This window comes from Schistocerca americana, chromosome 2 (genome assembly GCF_021461395.2).
Source record: "Schistocerca americana isolate TAMUIC-IGC-003095 chromosome 2, iqSchAmer2.1, whole genome shotgun sequence".
Lineage (NCBI taxonomy): Eukaryota > Metazoa > Arthropoda > Insecta > Orthoptera > Acrididae > Schistocerca > Schistocerca americana.
The window spans coordinates 685,837,083-685,855,212 of NC_060120.1; the positions used below are offsets into that span (position 1 = coordinate 685,837,083).

The 18,130-nt window shown below is 39.2% G+C and overlaps 1 protein-coding gene across 7 annotated transcripts in view; it reads right to left on the bottom strand.

The window, feature by feature from the left end:
- The window catches only part of LOC124592385 (rho guanine nucleotide exchange factor 7), a 126,887-nt gene that overhangs the window by 32,434 nt on the left and 76,323 nt on the right, over positions 1 to 18,130 (bottom strand). For all 7 annotated transcript variants that reach the window (XM_047131833.1, XM_047131832.1, XM_047131827.1 and 4 more), the window contains 2 exons: positions 12,508 to 12,700; positions 12,265 to 12,354 (listed from right to left, as the gene is read on the bottom strand). In XM_047131833.1, the coding sequence (XP_046987789.1) occupies positions 12,265 to 12,354; positions 12,508 to 12,700 (283 nt within the window). The remainder of the gene's footprint in view (positions 1 to 12,264; positions 12,355 to 12,507; positions 12,701 to 18,130) is intronic.

Below are 18,130 nucleotides of genomic sequence, written 5' to 3' on the forward strand. Positions count from 1 at the left end.
CTTGGACATCCAGTATCTGCTGCTGGATCCCACCCCCTCCCCAACGCAGTACAGGCAGTAGCAGGCTTTCCACACCCTATTAACTTCAAAAGCCTCCAGCATTTCATTGGCACTCTGTGGTGATAAAAACAAAGGCAACAAGATGGTCCCATGGACCCATGCCACGACAGAGAGCTCCAAAAAAGCAAACTGGGACCTCACCAATGTGGTCCTTTTGGCCCACTTCCACCCTAATGCCCCTCTTTTAATAGGGGCGGATGCCAGCCACGTGACTATTGGAGCCATCCTACAAAAATACATGGACAATGTCTGGCAACCACTTGCCTTCTTTTCATCCAAGCTCTCTGATGCACAACACTGCTGGGGTGCATGTGTCTGTGAGCTGCTCACAGTCCAGAATGCCATCTGCTATTTCTGATTTTCAGTCAAGGGACACGTATTTACAATCTTCACAAACCACCACCCCCTCGCCTCTGGTTTTTGCAGGAAAGACGTAGACCAGATCTCACCTCGACAGGTTAGGCTACAGGAGTATATCGCACAATTCACTACCAACATCCAGCACATTGCTGGCATCAATAACATTGTTGCAGTTTGCCTTAGACACCCCTGCACCATCACACACCCCTTAGACAACATTGCCCTGTCCACTGCTCAAGAAGGGGACCTGGATCTAGCTCACACCCTTCAAAATGTAGACTCTGGCCTTAATCTTCAGCTAAGATCCATACCCGGCTCTGACCATAATATCTGGTGCGACATCCTCGTGGAACCTTCACAACCTGACAGCTCCAATTATCACCCCCCCCCCTCCCCCTCCCCCTGCACCCTCCTCCACCCCACCTTCCGAAAACTCACATTTTTCTGCATCCATGGCCTCGCACATCCAAGCATCCATGCTTCTGCCACTCTTTGAAACAACACTTCGTCTGGCTGGGTATCAAACTTGAGGTGCTTCTATGTCTACAGGTGTACAAAGCCCAATGCCAGATGCCTGGTTTGTCCTCCCAGTATCAGCAATTGGAATAATGTGCGCAGTGTAGTGTAAACAGAGCACTGAAGTCCAGTGCGCACCACGAGTACCAGGCGAGTTTATTACTGTTCCATCCCCAGCCATTTTGGCACCCCCTTTGCTGCTAAGTGTACCACTGAAATGGGTTTTCCCGCTCCGCCAAACAACACCAAACAAAGGCCGTAAGCCATTCATGGTCCACCCCAGAGATTGTACCCCAAGCAAGGGACCACCTTGATTAAGCAGTATTAATTCACTGAATTTTACCACAGTCATTAGCTTTTAGGAATAATATCTCAGAACCAGCTCGCACGGATCTTTCAGCATGCCCTGTTAAATGTCTTCTTCCTTAATTAGTGCACCACTTAGGAATGTATGCTCCTTACGAGTGTCCCTTACGAATATCGAAGGGAACATAAATCGTTCCATCAAGGCTATTACATTCATGTTTAAAACTGTGAGGGTGCTTTTAACAAAATAATCTGTGACACAATCCCAAAAATTCACAGCCATTTCTTATACAACTGGAAGCAGAACTCATTCACAAAAGAAGATTTCTTCAGCAAAATGGCATCCCCACAAAGTGTTACACTCAGGTATTCGTACAGGTTGACAAATAACAACAGTGGCTCATTGACATTACGGTTACAGGATAACACATTTTTTCATTTTGTGAAATTGTGCATCTCAGAAAATGCTAAAATGTAGTATCCTATGACTGTAATACCAATGAGCCACTGCTGAATTCGGCCAAGTCATACAAATACCTGAGTGTAAAACTTTGTAGGGATATGAAATGGAATAATTGCATAGGTTCAATTGATTGTAGAATACTGGAGAAGTGCAATCAGTCTACAAAAGAGTATGTATACAAATCACTTGTGTGATTGGTTCTAGAACACTGCTCAAGTGCGAGGGACCTGAACCAAATAGGACTAACAGAGGATTTGAACATATACACAGAATGGCAGCATCAGTGGTCACATGCTTGTTTGATTTGTGGGAGAGTGTCACAGAGATACTGAAGGAACTGAACTGGAAGACTCTCGAAGACAGACAAACTCTTCTGAGAAAGTCTGTTTACAAAATTACAAGAACCAGCTTTAAATGATGACACTAGGAATATACTACATTCCCCTAGGTAACTCACATAGGGATTATGAGGATGAGACTAGAATAATTACTGCATGCACAGAGGCATTCCATTATCATTCTTTCCATGCTCCAGACGTGAATGGAATGGGAAGAAACCCTAATAACTGGTACAATGGGACGTACCCTCCGCCATGCACTTCACAGTGGTTTGCAGAGCATAGATGCTGATGTACGTGTAGAAGGTGTAAGATAAAGCCCAAATTTTGTTTAGCATATAGTTTTCATTCAGCAGGAAGTTTCAATACAGTAGGCACACTGCCGTGCAGTACAAGATATTTTTATTTTATTTTGCTTATTTAAGAAATTTCATGGGACTATGTTGAGTCAAAGTTACATGGTTATGGATTGAGGAAGGATGTAGTTTACAGAATGCTAATCAGAAAATTTACAAACAAATAATTAAGTAAAACACAGGAACACGAGGCTACAGAAATAAATAACACATTATAAAGAAAATGTTTTCAACAAGGAGTGAGCTGCAAGGAAATTTTTCAACTTGGATTTGAATACTTCGGGTTTATCACTCAATTTTTTTCAGTTCTTCTTGAAGCCTACTGGAAAATGAGACCTGCTGAATAGTGCACCCTTTTCTATACAACTGTATATTATTGTTCAATTTACCGTATTTAATCGAATCTAAGCCGCATTCGAATCTAAGCCGCACCTGAAAACTGAGACTCTAAATCAAGGAAAAAAAAATTTCCCGAATTTAAGCCACACCAGAAATTTGAGACTCGAAATTAAAGGTGAGAGAAAAGTTTTAGGCCGCACCTCCAAATCGAAACAAAGTTGGTCCATTATAATACGAGACATAATTTAGGTCGAAAGAATGACGATACAGCTACAGTAGTTTGGTTCGAGTAGTAAGCTTAGCAGTTAAGCTTTACCAGGTAGCCATTGCTATGCGTCAGGCGCTCCGTTCATATTTATACGGGTACCTTTCCTTTTTCACGTGCTTCGCCTGGTTTGAATTGATTGCTTATTTTTCTTTGACCTGATAAGTGCCGTTCTCTTTGATATAAGTGTTTACGTCACTAAGCTGAAAATGCATTACTGTATTGTGCCATGCGTCATTTGTCGCTTTTTGATAATGATTGTTTACGGCCTGTCACCGCTCACCGCATGGCTTGCATTTGTGCACGGGCTGCTTTTTTTTTAAAAAAAGAGAGAGAGGAATCATCTCATTAGCGAAACAATGGCAAGAGACTGCTATTTGTTGTTACCTAAACTGTTGCTTTCTTTATAATGATCAACAAGAACCAAATAATAGACTGCGTATGATAGAAGATGTTCTGAACGAGAGTTTAGCGAAAATTTTTCTCCGTTTGAAAATCTTTGCAGACACCTCTTTTAGTACATTACATTCTGCACCGATATTAGAGTCATCTCAGATTTAAAAATCTAGTCAATTTCCGTGCTTCATTTCTGACTGTATCACTATTAGGCATAAGAATAATACGAATATAAACATGACATCATATGTGTATTCTTCCGCGTTTGCTGTTGTCTCACTCTAGTTTCGTAGTTTATTAGGCAGACAGGTAGGAAAAAATTCAGAACGTAGAGTCTTCCATATTGACAAACATCCCAAACAGTCTTGCCAGTCGTATTTTCGTAGTACATTAAAATGCTGCTACATTCGAAGATGAATAATATGAAATTTGTATTTACTTCGTTGGATAATGTATGAAATTGCAGTGCTCGAGACTCGTGGAGGAGAATAAATCTCATCTTCCACTGTTTTTCTTAATTTATTTACTGACGCAGAGGTTTTGGCGCCAGTATTTATCTTTGTGCCTGCAAAGCATGCCTGTGAAGCGCTACATATATTCGACGGCAGAAGTTAGTTGTGGTGGCACCTACCAACATTTTTCAGAACTTCCGCTTACTTTGCACTCGATTCTAGGCTGCAGGCGGCTTTTTGGATTACAAAAACCGGAAAAAAAGTGCGGCTTAGATTCGAGTAAATACGGTAATGTTCACTGAATAGATGATGCAGTTTCTTCTGAAAGAATTACTGGTGTCGACAATATATCTCATGATAGTACAGGGATGGCTGAGTTAGAATTCTGAGACACCTGAACAATCGCCTACACAAAATTCATGAGCCGATACCACAGATCAGACTGACCACCTTTTTATTGGCTAAGAGTATTCTCAGTGAATGCACATAATTGCTCCAAAATATAACACCACAAAAAGTAAAAGAGTCAAAGTAAGCAAAGGAGAGAAGCCTTTATTATGTTTCAGAGTCACAAGACATTGGCAATCATTCTTATAATGGAGATATCAGCATTCAGTTTTTGCACAAGGTCTTGAATGTGATACTCCCAAAAATTTCTTCCATCTACATCCAGTCCCAAGAATTTAAACTGGTAGGCTTCAGATGACTGGCCACCTTTCGATAGTCAATTTTTGCATTTACAAGAGATTCATGTCAGAAACTGCATGCATAGCACTTTGTTACCGTTACGTGTTAATCTGTTCTCTGAAAGCCACGTGCTGATGTTACTGACTACCCTATTAGCTATATCACATATACTGTGTGCTACGTCTTTTGCAATAACATTTGCATAATCTGCAAGGAGAAAATTTTTGTGTCATCTGTCATTGTTAGTGGCAAGTCACTGATTTGTACCTGGAAAGGCAAGGGACCAAGAACAGAACACTGTGGCACCTACCCCTCCCTCCTGCCCGCCCCCCACCATCAGTTTACGTGACCCCAGACAGATTCAAACCTCTTCTCTGTCTGTGGGCACTGGAGGACAATCTGCTTCTTACTTTCCTACAATGTTCTAACTTGTGCAAAAGTATTGTATAGTTCACATAATCAAAAACATTTGTTAAATCACAGAAAACACCTACTGTCATCAACCAGAAAGACTCACTGCACAAGTGGCTAAATACAGAACTAAATATGGTCCACTGGTCTTCATAATTCTACTTGAAAATTCATCATGGGTGTCTATACTTTTTAATGAAGTAATAATTTATTCAATTTCGTCTCTCCTTACTTTCTGTAGTTACATGTGATGTGGTTGAATTTGAACACCAGCTCTTAAGAGTTCTACTCAGTTACCAGTACCAATAAAATTTAGATTTAAGTGATTATTTAGATTAACTGACTATTAACTATTTTACACAACTCTGGTGGATCGCTAATGTTCTTATTCTCACATAGAATTAAGGTGTAATATGTTGAGTGCCTATATTCTACTCTGATACCTCTTTCACATTTGATCATATTGTTTTAATTTTTTACTGAGAGGTTTCTGTTCTCTTGGTGTAATATAATGTTTTAGCTTGTCTGGTGACCCTCCTTAGGACTTTGCAGTATTTCCGGTAGTAATATTCTGTTACTGAAATAATCTTGATCATTAACGTTTAACAGTCCATTAGTAACTTTTCTAGAATTTTTCCCATCAACTAGAGAACAATCTATGAAGATACTGTCTATGTTCACACTGTTGTTTCCCTGAACTCTAGCTGGAAAGTATACTGTCTGTACCAGGTTGTTAGATTCAAGTATATCCATTAATATTCTTTTCTTTGGAGAATCAGTCACAGTTTATATTGAAAGCCCCAAGCTTCTGTCTTAAGAACCAAGACTAGTACAGTGTTAAGTCTGGTAAGGAAAACTCTTCAATCTGAACTAGGGGACTGGTAGAGATCTATGGTGAAAAGTTTTCTCCTAAAAATTCAAACTCCTCTGCACAACCTTCAAATATTTGGTCTTTACAATGTTTTGCTATGTTCACCCTCTTGAATGAGGCAATACATTTGTGATAAATTGCCACTTCTCTCTTCTGTAATGAAATTATTGCATAGAAATCAGATAAGATGTACCCCTTCAGAGGAAGCCTTAGTACTTTTTTGGTACATAAATGGTGTTCTGAGATACAAATGTCATTGTCAAGATCTACTGCCAATTCAAACATGAGGAAGATAGTTACAAACTAACTTTATGATTTAATTATTTATTTGAATCCATTTTACAGAATAAACAATAAGAGTTTTACATAATTTCTATATTTTACAATACATTTTGGATAGCAGATGGAAAAGAGTTTTGATTCCTCTATCACAAGGAGGAGAGTAATTTGTCTAGGTTAGTTCGTACATTAACTTACCTACACGACTATGACCAAGTGGGCCAAATATCTTGAAATCACTGAGTGGAAGACTGAATTTATGCAGGGCATATCTCAATGTTGTCCAGAGGATCTGAGCAAATTTTAGTTATGTCTGGGATGTACTAAACAAAAGATAGTGGGCACACAGCAGTATAATGTCTCAATGGAGAACTCCTGCCATATATCACTGACATAATTTTGAAAAGATTGTAGTGAAAGATATCATTAACAAGCTTGCAATTATATATGGATCAAATGACAAGGTTACTTTGTATTAAACAACGGTCATTACTAGCATCTTCATGATGAAAAGCTTTATTTCCCCCCTCTTCTCTTGACACTCACAAACTTTTGTTTTCCACTTCTCACTGTTAGTTTTGAGACTGAAATGTAGAGCAGCACATTGAAACATTGCCCAGTAGCACTATATGTTAAAGAATTGCCTTTACTTTAGTTGTAGTGGGTGGTAGCAGTCTTTGGACAAATTGTGCAACTTTTTTGTTCTAGAAACAGATGGTACAGCACTTCTTTGGTATTGTCGCTGGTTCTCGATAGTGGACTGGGACATCCCTTAACCGCATTATATTTACTCATTAATTTCAGAACATTTAAACTGACAAATATTTACTATCAAAAACAGTCTTGATCACAAATTATTTATTCCGTTGACCGGGTTCGACTACAACTGTGGTCATCTTCAGATCAATGAGGTAGAACCTCCTACTGGAGGTAAATCACTGCGAGTAATGATTTACCACCAGGAGGAGGTTCTAACTCATTGGTCTGAAGATGACCACAGTTGTGGTCAAAACTGGTCACCGTAATAAATATGTTTTGATCAAGACAGTTTTTTATAGTAAATATTTGCACTAATATTGATCACTGTATACTCCCACAATATATTCAAAAGTAATTTAAACTGACATTTGTCTTCACCGGGACCTACACATGATTTTAACTGAAGCACCAAAGAAACTGGTATAGGAAGGCGTGTTCAAATATAGAGATATGTAAACAGGCAGAATACGGCACTGTGGTCAGCAACACATATATAAGACAACAAGTGTGTGGAAAAGTTGTTCGATCAGTTACTGTGGTTACAATGGCGGGTTATCAAGATTTAACTGAGTTTGAACATGGTATTACAGTCAGCGCATGAAGGATGGGACACAGCATCTCCGAGGTAGCGATGAAGTGAGGATTTTCCTGTGCGGTCACTTCACAAGTGTACGATAAAACCTCAAATCTCTGATATCGCTGCGACTGGAAAAAGATCCTGCAAGAACGGGACCAACGACACCTGAAGAGAATCGTTCAACATGACAGAAGTGCAACACTTCTGCAAATTGCTGCAGATTTCAATGCTGGGCCAATGAGCGTCAGCATGCAAACCATTCAACGAAACACCATCAATATGGGCTTTCGGAGTCAAATGCCCACTCGTGTATCCTTGATGACTGCACGACACAAAGCTTTATGCCTCGCCTGGGCCCGTCCACACCGACATTGGACTGTTGATGACTGGAAACATGTTGCCTGGTCGGATGGTCTCGTTTCAAATTGTATTGAGCAGATGGATGTGTATGGGTATGGAGACAACCTCATGAATCCATGGACCCTGCATGTCAGCAGGGGACTCTTCAAGTTGGTGGACCTTCTGTAGCGGTGTGGGCATGTGCAGTTGGAGTGATATGCGACCCCTGATACATCTAGATACAACTCTGACAGGTGACACATATGTAGTCATCATGTCTGATCACCTGCATGCAGTGAAGTCCACTGTGTATTCTGACGAACTTGGCAATTCCAGTAGGACAATGTGATATCCCACACATCCAGAATCGCTAGAGTGTGGCTCCAGGAACACCAAATTCCCCAGACATGAACATTATTGAGCTTATCTGGGATACCTTACAACTTGCTGTTCAGAAGAGATCTCCACCCACTCTTACTCTTACAGATTTATGGACAGCCCTGCAGGATTCATGGTGTTAATTCTCTCCAGCACTACTTCAGACATTAGTTGAGTCTATACCACATCGTGTTGCACCACTTCTGCATGCTCAAGGAGGCCCTAAACGATATTAGGCACATGGACCAGTTTCTTCGGCTCTTCAGTGTAAATCCCTTCTTGGATTCTTTTTGCAAATGGATGGCTCTAGTTCAGACTTGATTCAATGTCTTATTACATGTACTGTACAATTTATACTACTGATTTCCAACTTTTTGTGTGTTCATGTTAATAAAACTAGCTGACAACTGCCTAACACCACATCATCTTGACAGTACAAAAATACAGTATTTTTCTGAAGCGTTTTTGATATATATAGATATGTATATATGCACTAGTATAATATAGTTTAAAACATGATACACTGATATCTATGCATTACTTTCATTTATACAAATGAAAAATCAACACCACAAAACATTATCTTGAAACTGCCGACTTATACACATCACATTCTTTACATCCCTGCCACATTAATTAGGAAATTATGTTATCAATATTTACATTACTTAACATACATCTTACAGAGAATTTACAAAAGTGTAGGCATTGAACAATGACTATTAGGCGTACCTGTATACAATAAAAATACATGTATACAATAAAAATTTATTGCTTTCCATTCTTGGCGTAAGTTACTAAATAAATAAGAGGAAAAGGGATTGCTTAAATCTAAACAGACTCTGTAGCTTTGCTCTTACTAAATAACGCAAGGAACACAACTATTTGTATAGTCATATCAAATTTTTTGTCTTTGACATGCATTAATTGGAGAGCTCACTAATAAAGGGAGATTTTTACCTGGTATCGTAAATAGCTTATTTCGCTATTACCAAACAAATGCTTGCAAATAATGAAGTACGTTATCATAGTTTGTATGATTCCCTTTGTATTAATAATCACCCAGCAATTATGTAAATAATGAAACTGTTATTTTCTTACTTGTACGATAAATGTTGAAACACCAACATTTGTACCAACTTCACATTACTTTCTCTCATTGGAAATTATATGCTTTGTTGCGAACTTTATCTCTCTCAAACACCTACTTCACATGGTCCTTCCCTACCTAGTGATCTTCCTTCCTGGATGTTGATCTCTACCTCTCGGATGGCTCCATAAATACACTCATTCGTATCAAGCACACATATACCAACAGTACCTCCACTTTGACAATTGTCACCTGTTCCACGACAAAAAGTCTCGTTCACACAGCCTTGCCACCCACAGATGCTACATCTGCAGTCCAAAGCACGAGCTGTTAAAATATACCGATAACCTCTACAGAGAACATCCTATCCAGCATATCCATAAACAGATCTTCTGTGCCATCTCCTCTTCTGACACCAGTAACCCTACTAACCAGCTACTAACAAGGGCTCCTCTAATCAGCCAGTATCACCCTGGCCTTGAAAAGCTCAACCACATACTTCACCAGAGTTTTGACTACCTCTCACTGTGCCTTGAGACAGCAAAACACTACCCACATTAGCCAAAGTAGTGCCAGAATCCACCCACCCTATAGAATATCCAGAATATTCTTGTCCCTATTCCAGTCCTGCACCCCATGCATCATTCACTTGTGACTGATGCAGGCGCAAGACCTGCCCCATACAATTATCCAACATCTCCTAGTGCAGTCCAGTCACAGGCATCTCCTACCCAATCAAAGGCAGGGCTATGTGTGAAAGCAGCCATGTTATATATCAGTGATGGTGCAATAACTGTACAGCATTTATGTGGGCATGACAAGTGTGAAACTGTCCACTTGTATGAATGACAACCGGCAAATTGTTGCAAAATGCAAACTTGACCAGCCAGTTGAGTTGCCAAATATGCTGTACACCGTAATACAAATGACTTCAAAAGCTGCTTCACTACACGGTCCATCTGAAGACTTCCTTCTAGCACAAGTTTCTCTGAGCTACACATAAGAGAAATCTCTCTCCAGCATAACCTATGCTCTTGCATTCCCCTGGCCTAAACTTCCAGCAGTTTGTTTCCCACTGTCTCACATTACCTTTCCCCTTCTCTCTGCTGCCCACACTATCCCTTCCTAATCCAGATTGTGAACAGCCTCCCCCCCCCCCCACTCTTTCCCTCCCTGATGTGCCCCCCCCCTCTCTCTCTCTCTCTCTCTCTCTCTCTCTCTCCCCCCCCCCCCCCCCTCCCACTGCACCTCTTCCCTCCTCCTTTCCATCCCTCTCCCTTACTCTCCCCTTCCTATCTCTCTGTTCATCACTACCTTCCTCTCTTCCCCCCCCCCCCCCCCCCACTCCCACCCCCCATCCCTCTTATGTCCTGCCCTCTGAACTCCTTCACATTGTTGCACAGCCACTGAGTCATGTAAGAAAAGACTTACTTCACACTACCCCTTCCATGACTCGTGTGTCCTTCCTTTCCCACTCTCCCCACATCCATCTATCCAGGCAACCACTGTCAGTAATAGATAATCAATAATACATCTTGCTGCTACTGTGGGCAGATTGTTTGTTTGTTTGTTTGTGTGTGTGTGTGTGTGTGTGTGTGTGTGTGTGTGTGAGCTCAAAAGCTAGAGTCAACTATCTTTTATCACCTGTTTCTGTGCGCCACACACTACTCCTCTATAGGTAAGTAGTTGTTTTTCCCTTATTTTATATATAGATGAACATATTAGATAACTAAAGTAAATTATCTCATTTGAAGGATCCTCAAACTGTTAGGGCATATACATACCTAACTGGGGAACGACTACTGTAACAGAATCAGGAATCACCCTTTTTTTAAATATTTTCATGCTCCTTTTCCAAAATAAATTATACTTGAACAAAGGAAAATCCAGGATGGAATGTAATACAATAAATTATACTTGGTAATATATGACAGCGATGTAACAACCTCTGGTTGTCAAAGCACGCATATGAATCGTCATATTAAAGTGGCATAGTGGTTAAAATAGAATGGACTCACATTCATGAAGTGTGTGATTCAGTTTAGGTATTCAATTGTTTCCCCGAATCAGTTGAGTTTAAGGTGAGTGTCTCCTTAGAACAAAGCCATAGTAAATTTTCTTCTTCACCGTTGCACAACCCAAATTTTTGCTCCATGTCTAATGATCTGCTTGTGCATAGTAAGCATACAAATTGCTACATTTAATTTCAGTTGATTAAAACTTTTGATTACTTCACTGGTACATGTGGTAGGACTGCCTACAAACTTGCATGTAATTGGTACACAGACCACATTTTATAATCATACAATCTAATTTCATTAGATAAAAATTTTGGTAGCAATCTCACATGAGCATGCAGGCATACTAATATTTAATTATAATGTGCAAATATAAGACAGTAAGCAATCTTATTGTTTATTTCAGAGACACCTATCTAGTAATCTCTTGGTGATAACCAGATCATCAAATTATGAGAAGAATATAAAGTAACATATGATATATAAATGAAAGTACTGTGTATTCACACTATTTCTTGTGAAGTAGACCACAGCAACTGATACTTTTCATTGTATCAACAACTTCACTAACACAATATTCCTTTAAAAGTACATATGTGAGTAAATTTATGTTAACATAAAAATTAACCTAATTACAGAAGCTCATTGTTGTCATAAATGTTGCCTTCCAATTCAAACTACTGGTAGGATTACACCAACAACATCAGATTCTTATACTGAGTTTAGCATCACTGACTTTAAAATTTCTTGAAGTTCCATAATAAGATTCATGCAGGTCAATTATTTACATTATTTTATGGAGAAATGTAATACATAAGCCAGAAATGGGGATGAAATAACAGAATTGTACAAGTAGGTTGTGTGAAGAATCTTATCACAAATAACATAGATGTTTACTTTACAATACTGGCCAGTGAAATGGAACAACATACTAGATGAAAACAAATGCCAAACAAACACATGTATTACAGTGAGCTGCAATGAAGAAAAACAGTCTTACATACCTGAATTTACAGTGTAACGTGTTTTTGCACTCATACAATATGCCTCAATCACTCGAAGTATTAATGCATCCTCCTCAAAAGTCTTCTCACCTTAAAAGAGAATCTATAGTTCTTAAATTGACAGTGGATTCTACAAAAATAACAATTAAACCAATTTAATATATTTCTATTTTAAAAGCTGTTTTATTTAGTACATGTATAAATTCTGAACTGTTTTCTCAAAAATTAATAGGCTAAACTCACTGTGTTTTCTGGTGTTGTGAGCAGGCTTCTTGCTGCTGTCATCACGACCAAGACCTAAACATGGACGAATGGGAGGGGAAGGCCGAAGACAAGACATGCTCCATCCCTTGCTGTTAGCTGGGCGGAACACCAGCTTTGCGTTTGTTTGTGGTGTGCTGACTCTTGGCGATAACGGACCTGTCAGAGCACTCTTCTGTAAGAAAAACAGAATTATTTTACTCAAAGAAGCACTTTTGTAACATTCTGAATGTCAGTCATGGGGACAGAAAGGCCACATGGTTTTACTCGAATACAGGACAATTAAAAATAACATATAGTGATTACAAAAAGCTATAACTATTTACTCATATTTGCCAAACCATTGGTGAAGAGCACACATGATCTCATTAAATCTGACTACAAAGGTTATGAATCAATGCACACACAAATTTTATTTATTGGTTATACTGGTTTCAAATCTATAGTCATTTCCAATAGACCCATGAAGTAAGAAACAATATGCAAAAACACACTTGTCAACGTTACATTAACGAAGTCAGTAGACACCTAACTACACTACATAAATTAAATAAGATACCATAACATTTTTTGGCCGATGGCTGCATCAGAACGTAGGAGTGAGCACACACATCAAACTGTATTAACCGGAATGAGATTTTCACTCTGCAGCAGAGTGTGCGTTGATATGAAACTTCCTGGCAGATTAAAACTGTGTGCTGGACCGAGACTCGAACTCGGGACCTTTGCCTTTCGCAGGCAAGTGCTCTACCACCTGAGCTACCCAAGCATGACTCACGCCCTGTCCTCACAGCTTTACTTCTGCCAGTACCTCATCTCCTACCTTCCAAACTTTACAGAAGCTCTCCCGCGAACCTTGCAAGGTTCACAAGAGAGCTTCTGTAAAGTTTGGAAGGTAGGAGATGAGGTACTGGCAGAAGTAAAGCTGTGAGGACAGGGTGTGAGTCATGCTTGGGTAGCTCAAGTGGTAGAGCACGTCCCACGAAAGGCAAAGGTCCTGAGTTCGAGTCTCGGTCCGGCACACAGTTTTAATCTGCCAGAAAGTTTCAAACTGTATTAGCTTGTACAGACACATCTAGCTGCACAAGGACTTTCAATGGCTAACTCCACTCAGTCCTCTAGTGTTTTTTGTTTATGACAATACTGAAAATGGCTAAAAAGTCAACAGCCAATCAACAGAATTTATGTGAGTACTGATTGATAACTTTTATAGTCAAATATAACTACTTAATAGAAAAGAATTACAGAGAAAGTGAATGCAATTTAAAAATTATGTTTCACAAACTTGTAGGTATTCTATACATCTCCCCTCGATGGCCCAGATGACAGCTATATGATAAGCCATTTTACGCCATATATTCTGAATCATAAATGGAGTCTAATGCAACCACATTAAAACTGCACATTTTGGGTTCTGGAATTGTTTTTGGCAAAAAAGGCCAAGGAACAAGGTCTCTCACATAACCCTATAAAAGGATATCCATCGGTGTTAAGTCCAGATGTGACCAAAACCAAAACATAGCATCATCATGTCCAACATAAGTTATCCAATGATTAAAAAGATTTTGATTTAAAATTGTGTGTACATTTGTACTCCAATGTGGGAGTGGTCTGTTCTATTGGAAGACGGAATCTGTGAAATCAGTATCAAGTTGTGGCACCAGCCACTACTCAAGCATGCCCAGACAAATGTTTCACTTAAGACACAGAACTCAGCACCTATGTATCACTGAGCATGTGTCAACTTCCGATTCAATGCTCTTGCACAATGATCAAAATTTTGAACTTTCTTTTACATTCTCTATAATCCTCACCAATGTGTCATTACGTGTTAAAGAGTTATAGCTCCTATCTTCTCTCAGATAGTTTCTAGAAAGAATATTTCACTCTGCAACAGATGTGTGCTAATTTGAAACTTCTTGGCATATTAAAACTGTGCACCTGAACAGGACTCAAACCTGGAACTTTGTCTTTTGCAGGTAATGGTTGTACTGACTGGCTATGGACACACAAATCATGGCCTATCCTCACAGTTTCACTTCTGCCAGTAGCTCTCTCCTACTTTCCAAATCTCACAGAAGCTGTGCTGCATACTTTGCTGGACACTCCGCTGCAGAGAGGAAGACTCAACTTGGAAACAATTCCCCTGTGCTCTGGTTAAGCCATTTCTCAGTGATATCCTTTCTTCCAGGGGTAATAGTCCTGTAAATTATGCAGGAGAGCTTCTGTTAAGTTTGAGAAGTAGGAGAAAGGTACTGGCAAAAGTGAAGCTGTTAAGGCAGATCTGGGTCATGCCTGAATAGTGCAGTCAGTAGGAACATTGTGCACAAAATGCAAGGTTTCGGGTTGAAATCCTGGTTTGCCACACAGTTTTAATCTCTGTCAGGAAGTTGCTTAGATGTAATGGACACAGAATTACCCAGTACAATAAAACAAAAGCAATATTCACAGATTTACTTCACTAGTGTCTAAAAGTTACTTATAAAGAGCATATTTTCTCCATAGGCCATCCCACTCCCAAGAAAGAGCTAGGGTTGGTGGAGGGAGGGAGGGAATTGGAAGAGTCCAGTATTGTGTCATGCCATTGTATCACAGACATGATATGTAGCATTCAGGGCTAGAAAACTCACTGGTCAGTCCATGGGATGGATATCTTGTTATGTTAGCCCGAAATTTACATGCCAGAGCAGCTTAATGTGTGTGAGCATTAACATCTGAGAAGAGATAATCTGGAGCAACTGAAAATCTGAAAAGTCACATACATGACTGTACTGACATATATTTGTACAGCTATATGTTAACAGTATTCTTCAAACTATAAATGAAGTTACAAAGCTATGCACAATCTTTCTACATTTTGCTCCCTCATAACATAAAAAAACTACCACCATCATAATTGTCTCTTGATTATATGAACCACCTACTGCCCTGCAGATGAATGTGCAACAAGAATCAATCAGCAAACTGAAATGAGATTCATCTGTGAATATCCAATCTAAATACAACTGACAAATTACACTTTGTGGGACAGTGAATGCTAGCAAGACTTTGGCCTATATTTCACCTTCTTCAAGGTCTGCAATAAAGGCCCAAAATGTTGACTTTCTGACACTAAGTAACAAATTTTATGAAGCAACTACACTGATAATAAAGAATCTGCTGTATAAGAGACATTATTGATCAAATGTACTGCTTTTTACAATCTTTCAGTCATTTGCCTATTCAAAACAAGAAGTATTGCTTCTCTCCAAACATATCACAATGCCAGTTTTAATAGAAATATGTGTAACCTTGTTGTCATTTACCAAGGTTGCTTATATTTTCCTAATGACGACTAAGTTTTGGACAGTAGTGTATCTCCTAATTCTTCTGATGACACTGCTAATTATGAAATTTTTACACAATTGTAACCTTGCTCTGTAAAGATCAAGAACACAGAGATAAAGGGAGGGAGGGAGGGAGGGAGGGAGGGAGGGAGGGAGGGAGGGGGAGGGAGAGAGAGAGAGAGAGAGAGAGAGAGAACAAGAAGAAGAAGAAGAAGAAGAAGAAGAAGAATAATGGTAAGTCTGTTGTGCTGATTGCTTTGTATGCAGAATTCTATGGGACAAAATTCAATCTTCTGTCATATGTACTGGACAGCAAGACCATCACCATTCTAAGGACAGAGGAGGAAGGAAAGACCACCATCTGCTTTAACAGATGTTCAGTACAATCAACATAGAAATTGAAGCCACTGAACATTACCAAAATAAACTTAGCACATTACCACATATTTCACATACATTTCTTGAAGTGAATATCTGCAGTAGTGTCCTTTTCTAGTAAGATATGTGAATATTTGACTTTTTCAGTGTATTTTAAGATGGATCATGTCATTTGAAATTCAGAAGCTAGCGAGAATGAAGGCGGGCAGAGTGAAGGGGGCTGGTTGGAAGGTGGCAGCTAAAAGGAAGATTGGGGGCAGGAGGACATGGTGTAACAGTTTTGTTGTCTCAGAAACAGGTTCCAGCTGCCAGTCTTGAGTCCAGCAGACTTTACACATGATCAAGAACACAAGGAACATCACTAATTTCAGGAGAAAGAAAGTGCTGCTGCCCGGTAGTGGTCATGCTGGAGGTGCAGGACCTCAGTTAAAATAGTCAGAAACAAAGCATCAGGTCACCAGCATTTTCAGGCCAAGTGCAGAGTCAAGGGATCGAGGACTTAGGGCCTTTATGTAAGGATTTCACTACAAATGATCAAGTAGTGATAGCAGGTGGGACAGGAAACACTGGACAGGGATAGGGAATATGACATAGGTTGTGACATGAAAAAAATATCCTCCTTAACTGGTGCACAAATTTGTTTCTAGTTGAGCAATTCTCTTGTCATGATCAGCCTCAGCTTGGTTGTGCAGTATATCAAGTTACTGTGGAGCTGGGAATGGTGCTGATGACTGCTGACCAGATACAGACTGCAATGATGCTGGTTGGATCTATTGTGATATGGGATTTTTCTGGACATGGCATGTACCTCAATAAGGTTGGGAAGTAAAGGCTGGTTGAGCTAATTAGTGAGGAAATAGGAGGTGGATATGGAGTTGTTCATCATCAAATTTCTGTTGTTACAGATGGAGAAATTAGGCTTTGAATAGATCATAACAGGCACAACTGCTATGGAATTGTCTCAACCAGTCTGGAGAGCCATGAAAAGCAACAGGTCTCAGAAGAAAGAATGTACCATATTCAACTGCAATCAGAAAAAATATCACTACCTTGTCAAAATATGATGTCTGAGAACGATAGATGTAGTACAGTTATAAACCTTATAATAAAAATGAAACTTTTAACAATCATTAGGTTGAATGCCAAATAAATTTACAAAGAATTATCACTCCATCAAAACATGCAGGCTATTAAAAATAACTATAGCAACCTGAAGTTGAATTACATTCTTTCAACAGCGAAATGGTATGCATTACAGAGCAATGATACAGAGACACTGAAATACAGCACATATTACTATCAAAATTCAACAGTGGAAAATCCAGGATGGACTGTAACAATATTTTGAAAATATAGCGGAGATGCGGAGCTGCAGATAGGCACAACAAAAAGACTGTCAGAAAATGAGCTTTCGACCAACAAGGCCTTTGTCGGAGATAGAAAACACACACACACACACACACACACACACACACACACACACACATACAAACATACATACAGAACCTCTGGCTGCTGAGGTCACACACATTACTGTCATCATATAAAGGGCAAGTTGCTATGGTAGAACTACCATAAAGGGTAAAGGACCAAGTATTTCAATCAGACACGGGATAAAGTTTAAAGTTAGACAAGGTCTCATCATAATTAATGTAATTAAAAAAGTTTCAAGTTTCAGTCACTGAAATTCGTAATAAGTTAATCATTTTGTGTATACTGCTTACTTGATGTTAGTGTGGACATCTTTGTTAGCAAATTAACTAAAGTCCTGAAAAAAGTATCAGGTTCCAAAACTAACAATCTTATGTGGGATGTAAACACACACAAAAGTGTTAATGATGAAATCAGTAACACATATTAAACATTTTGATATTTCTCTAATGATACAAATGTAAACACTA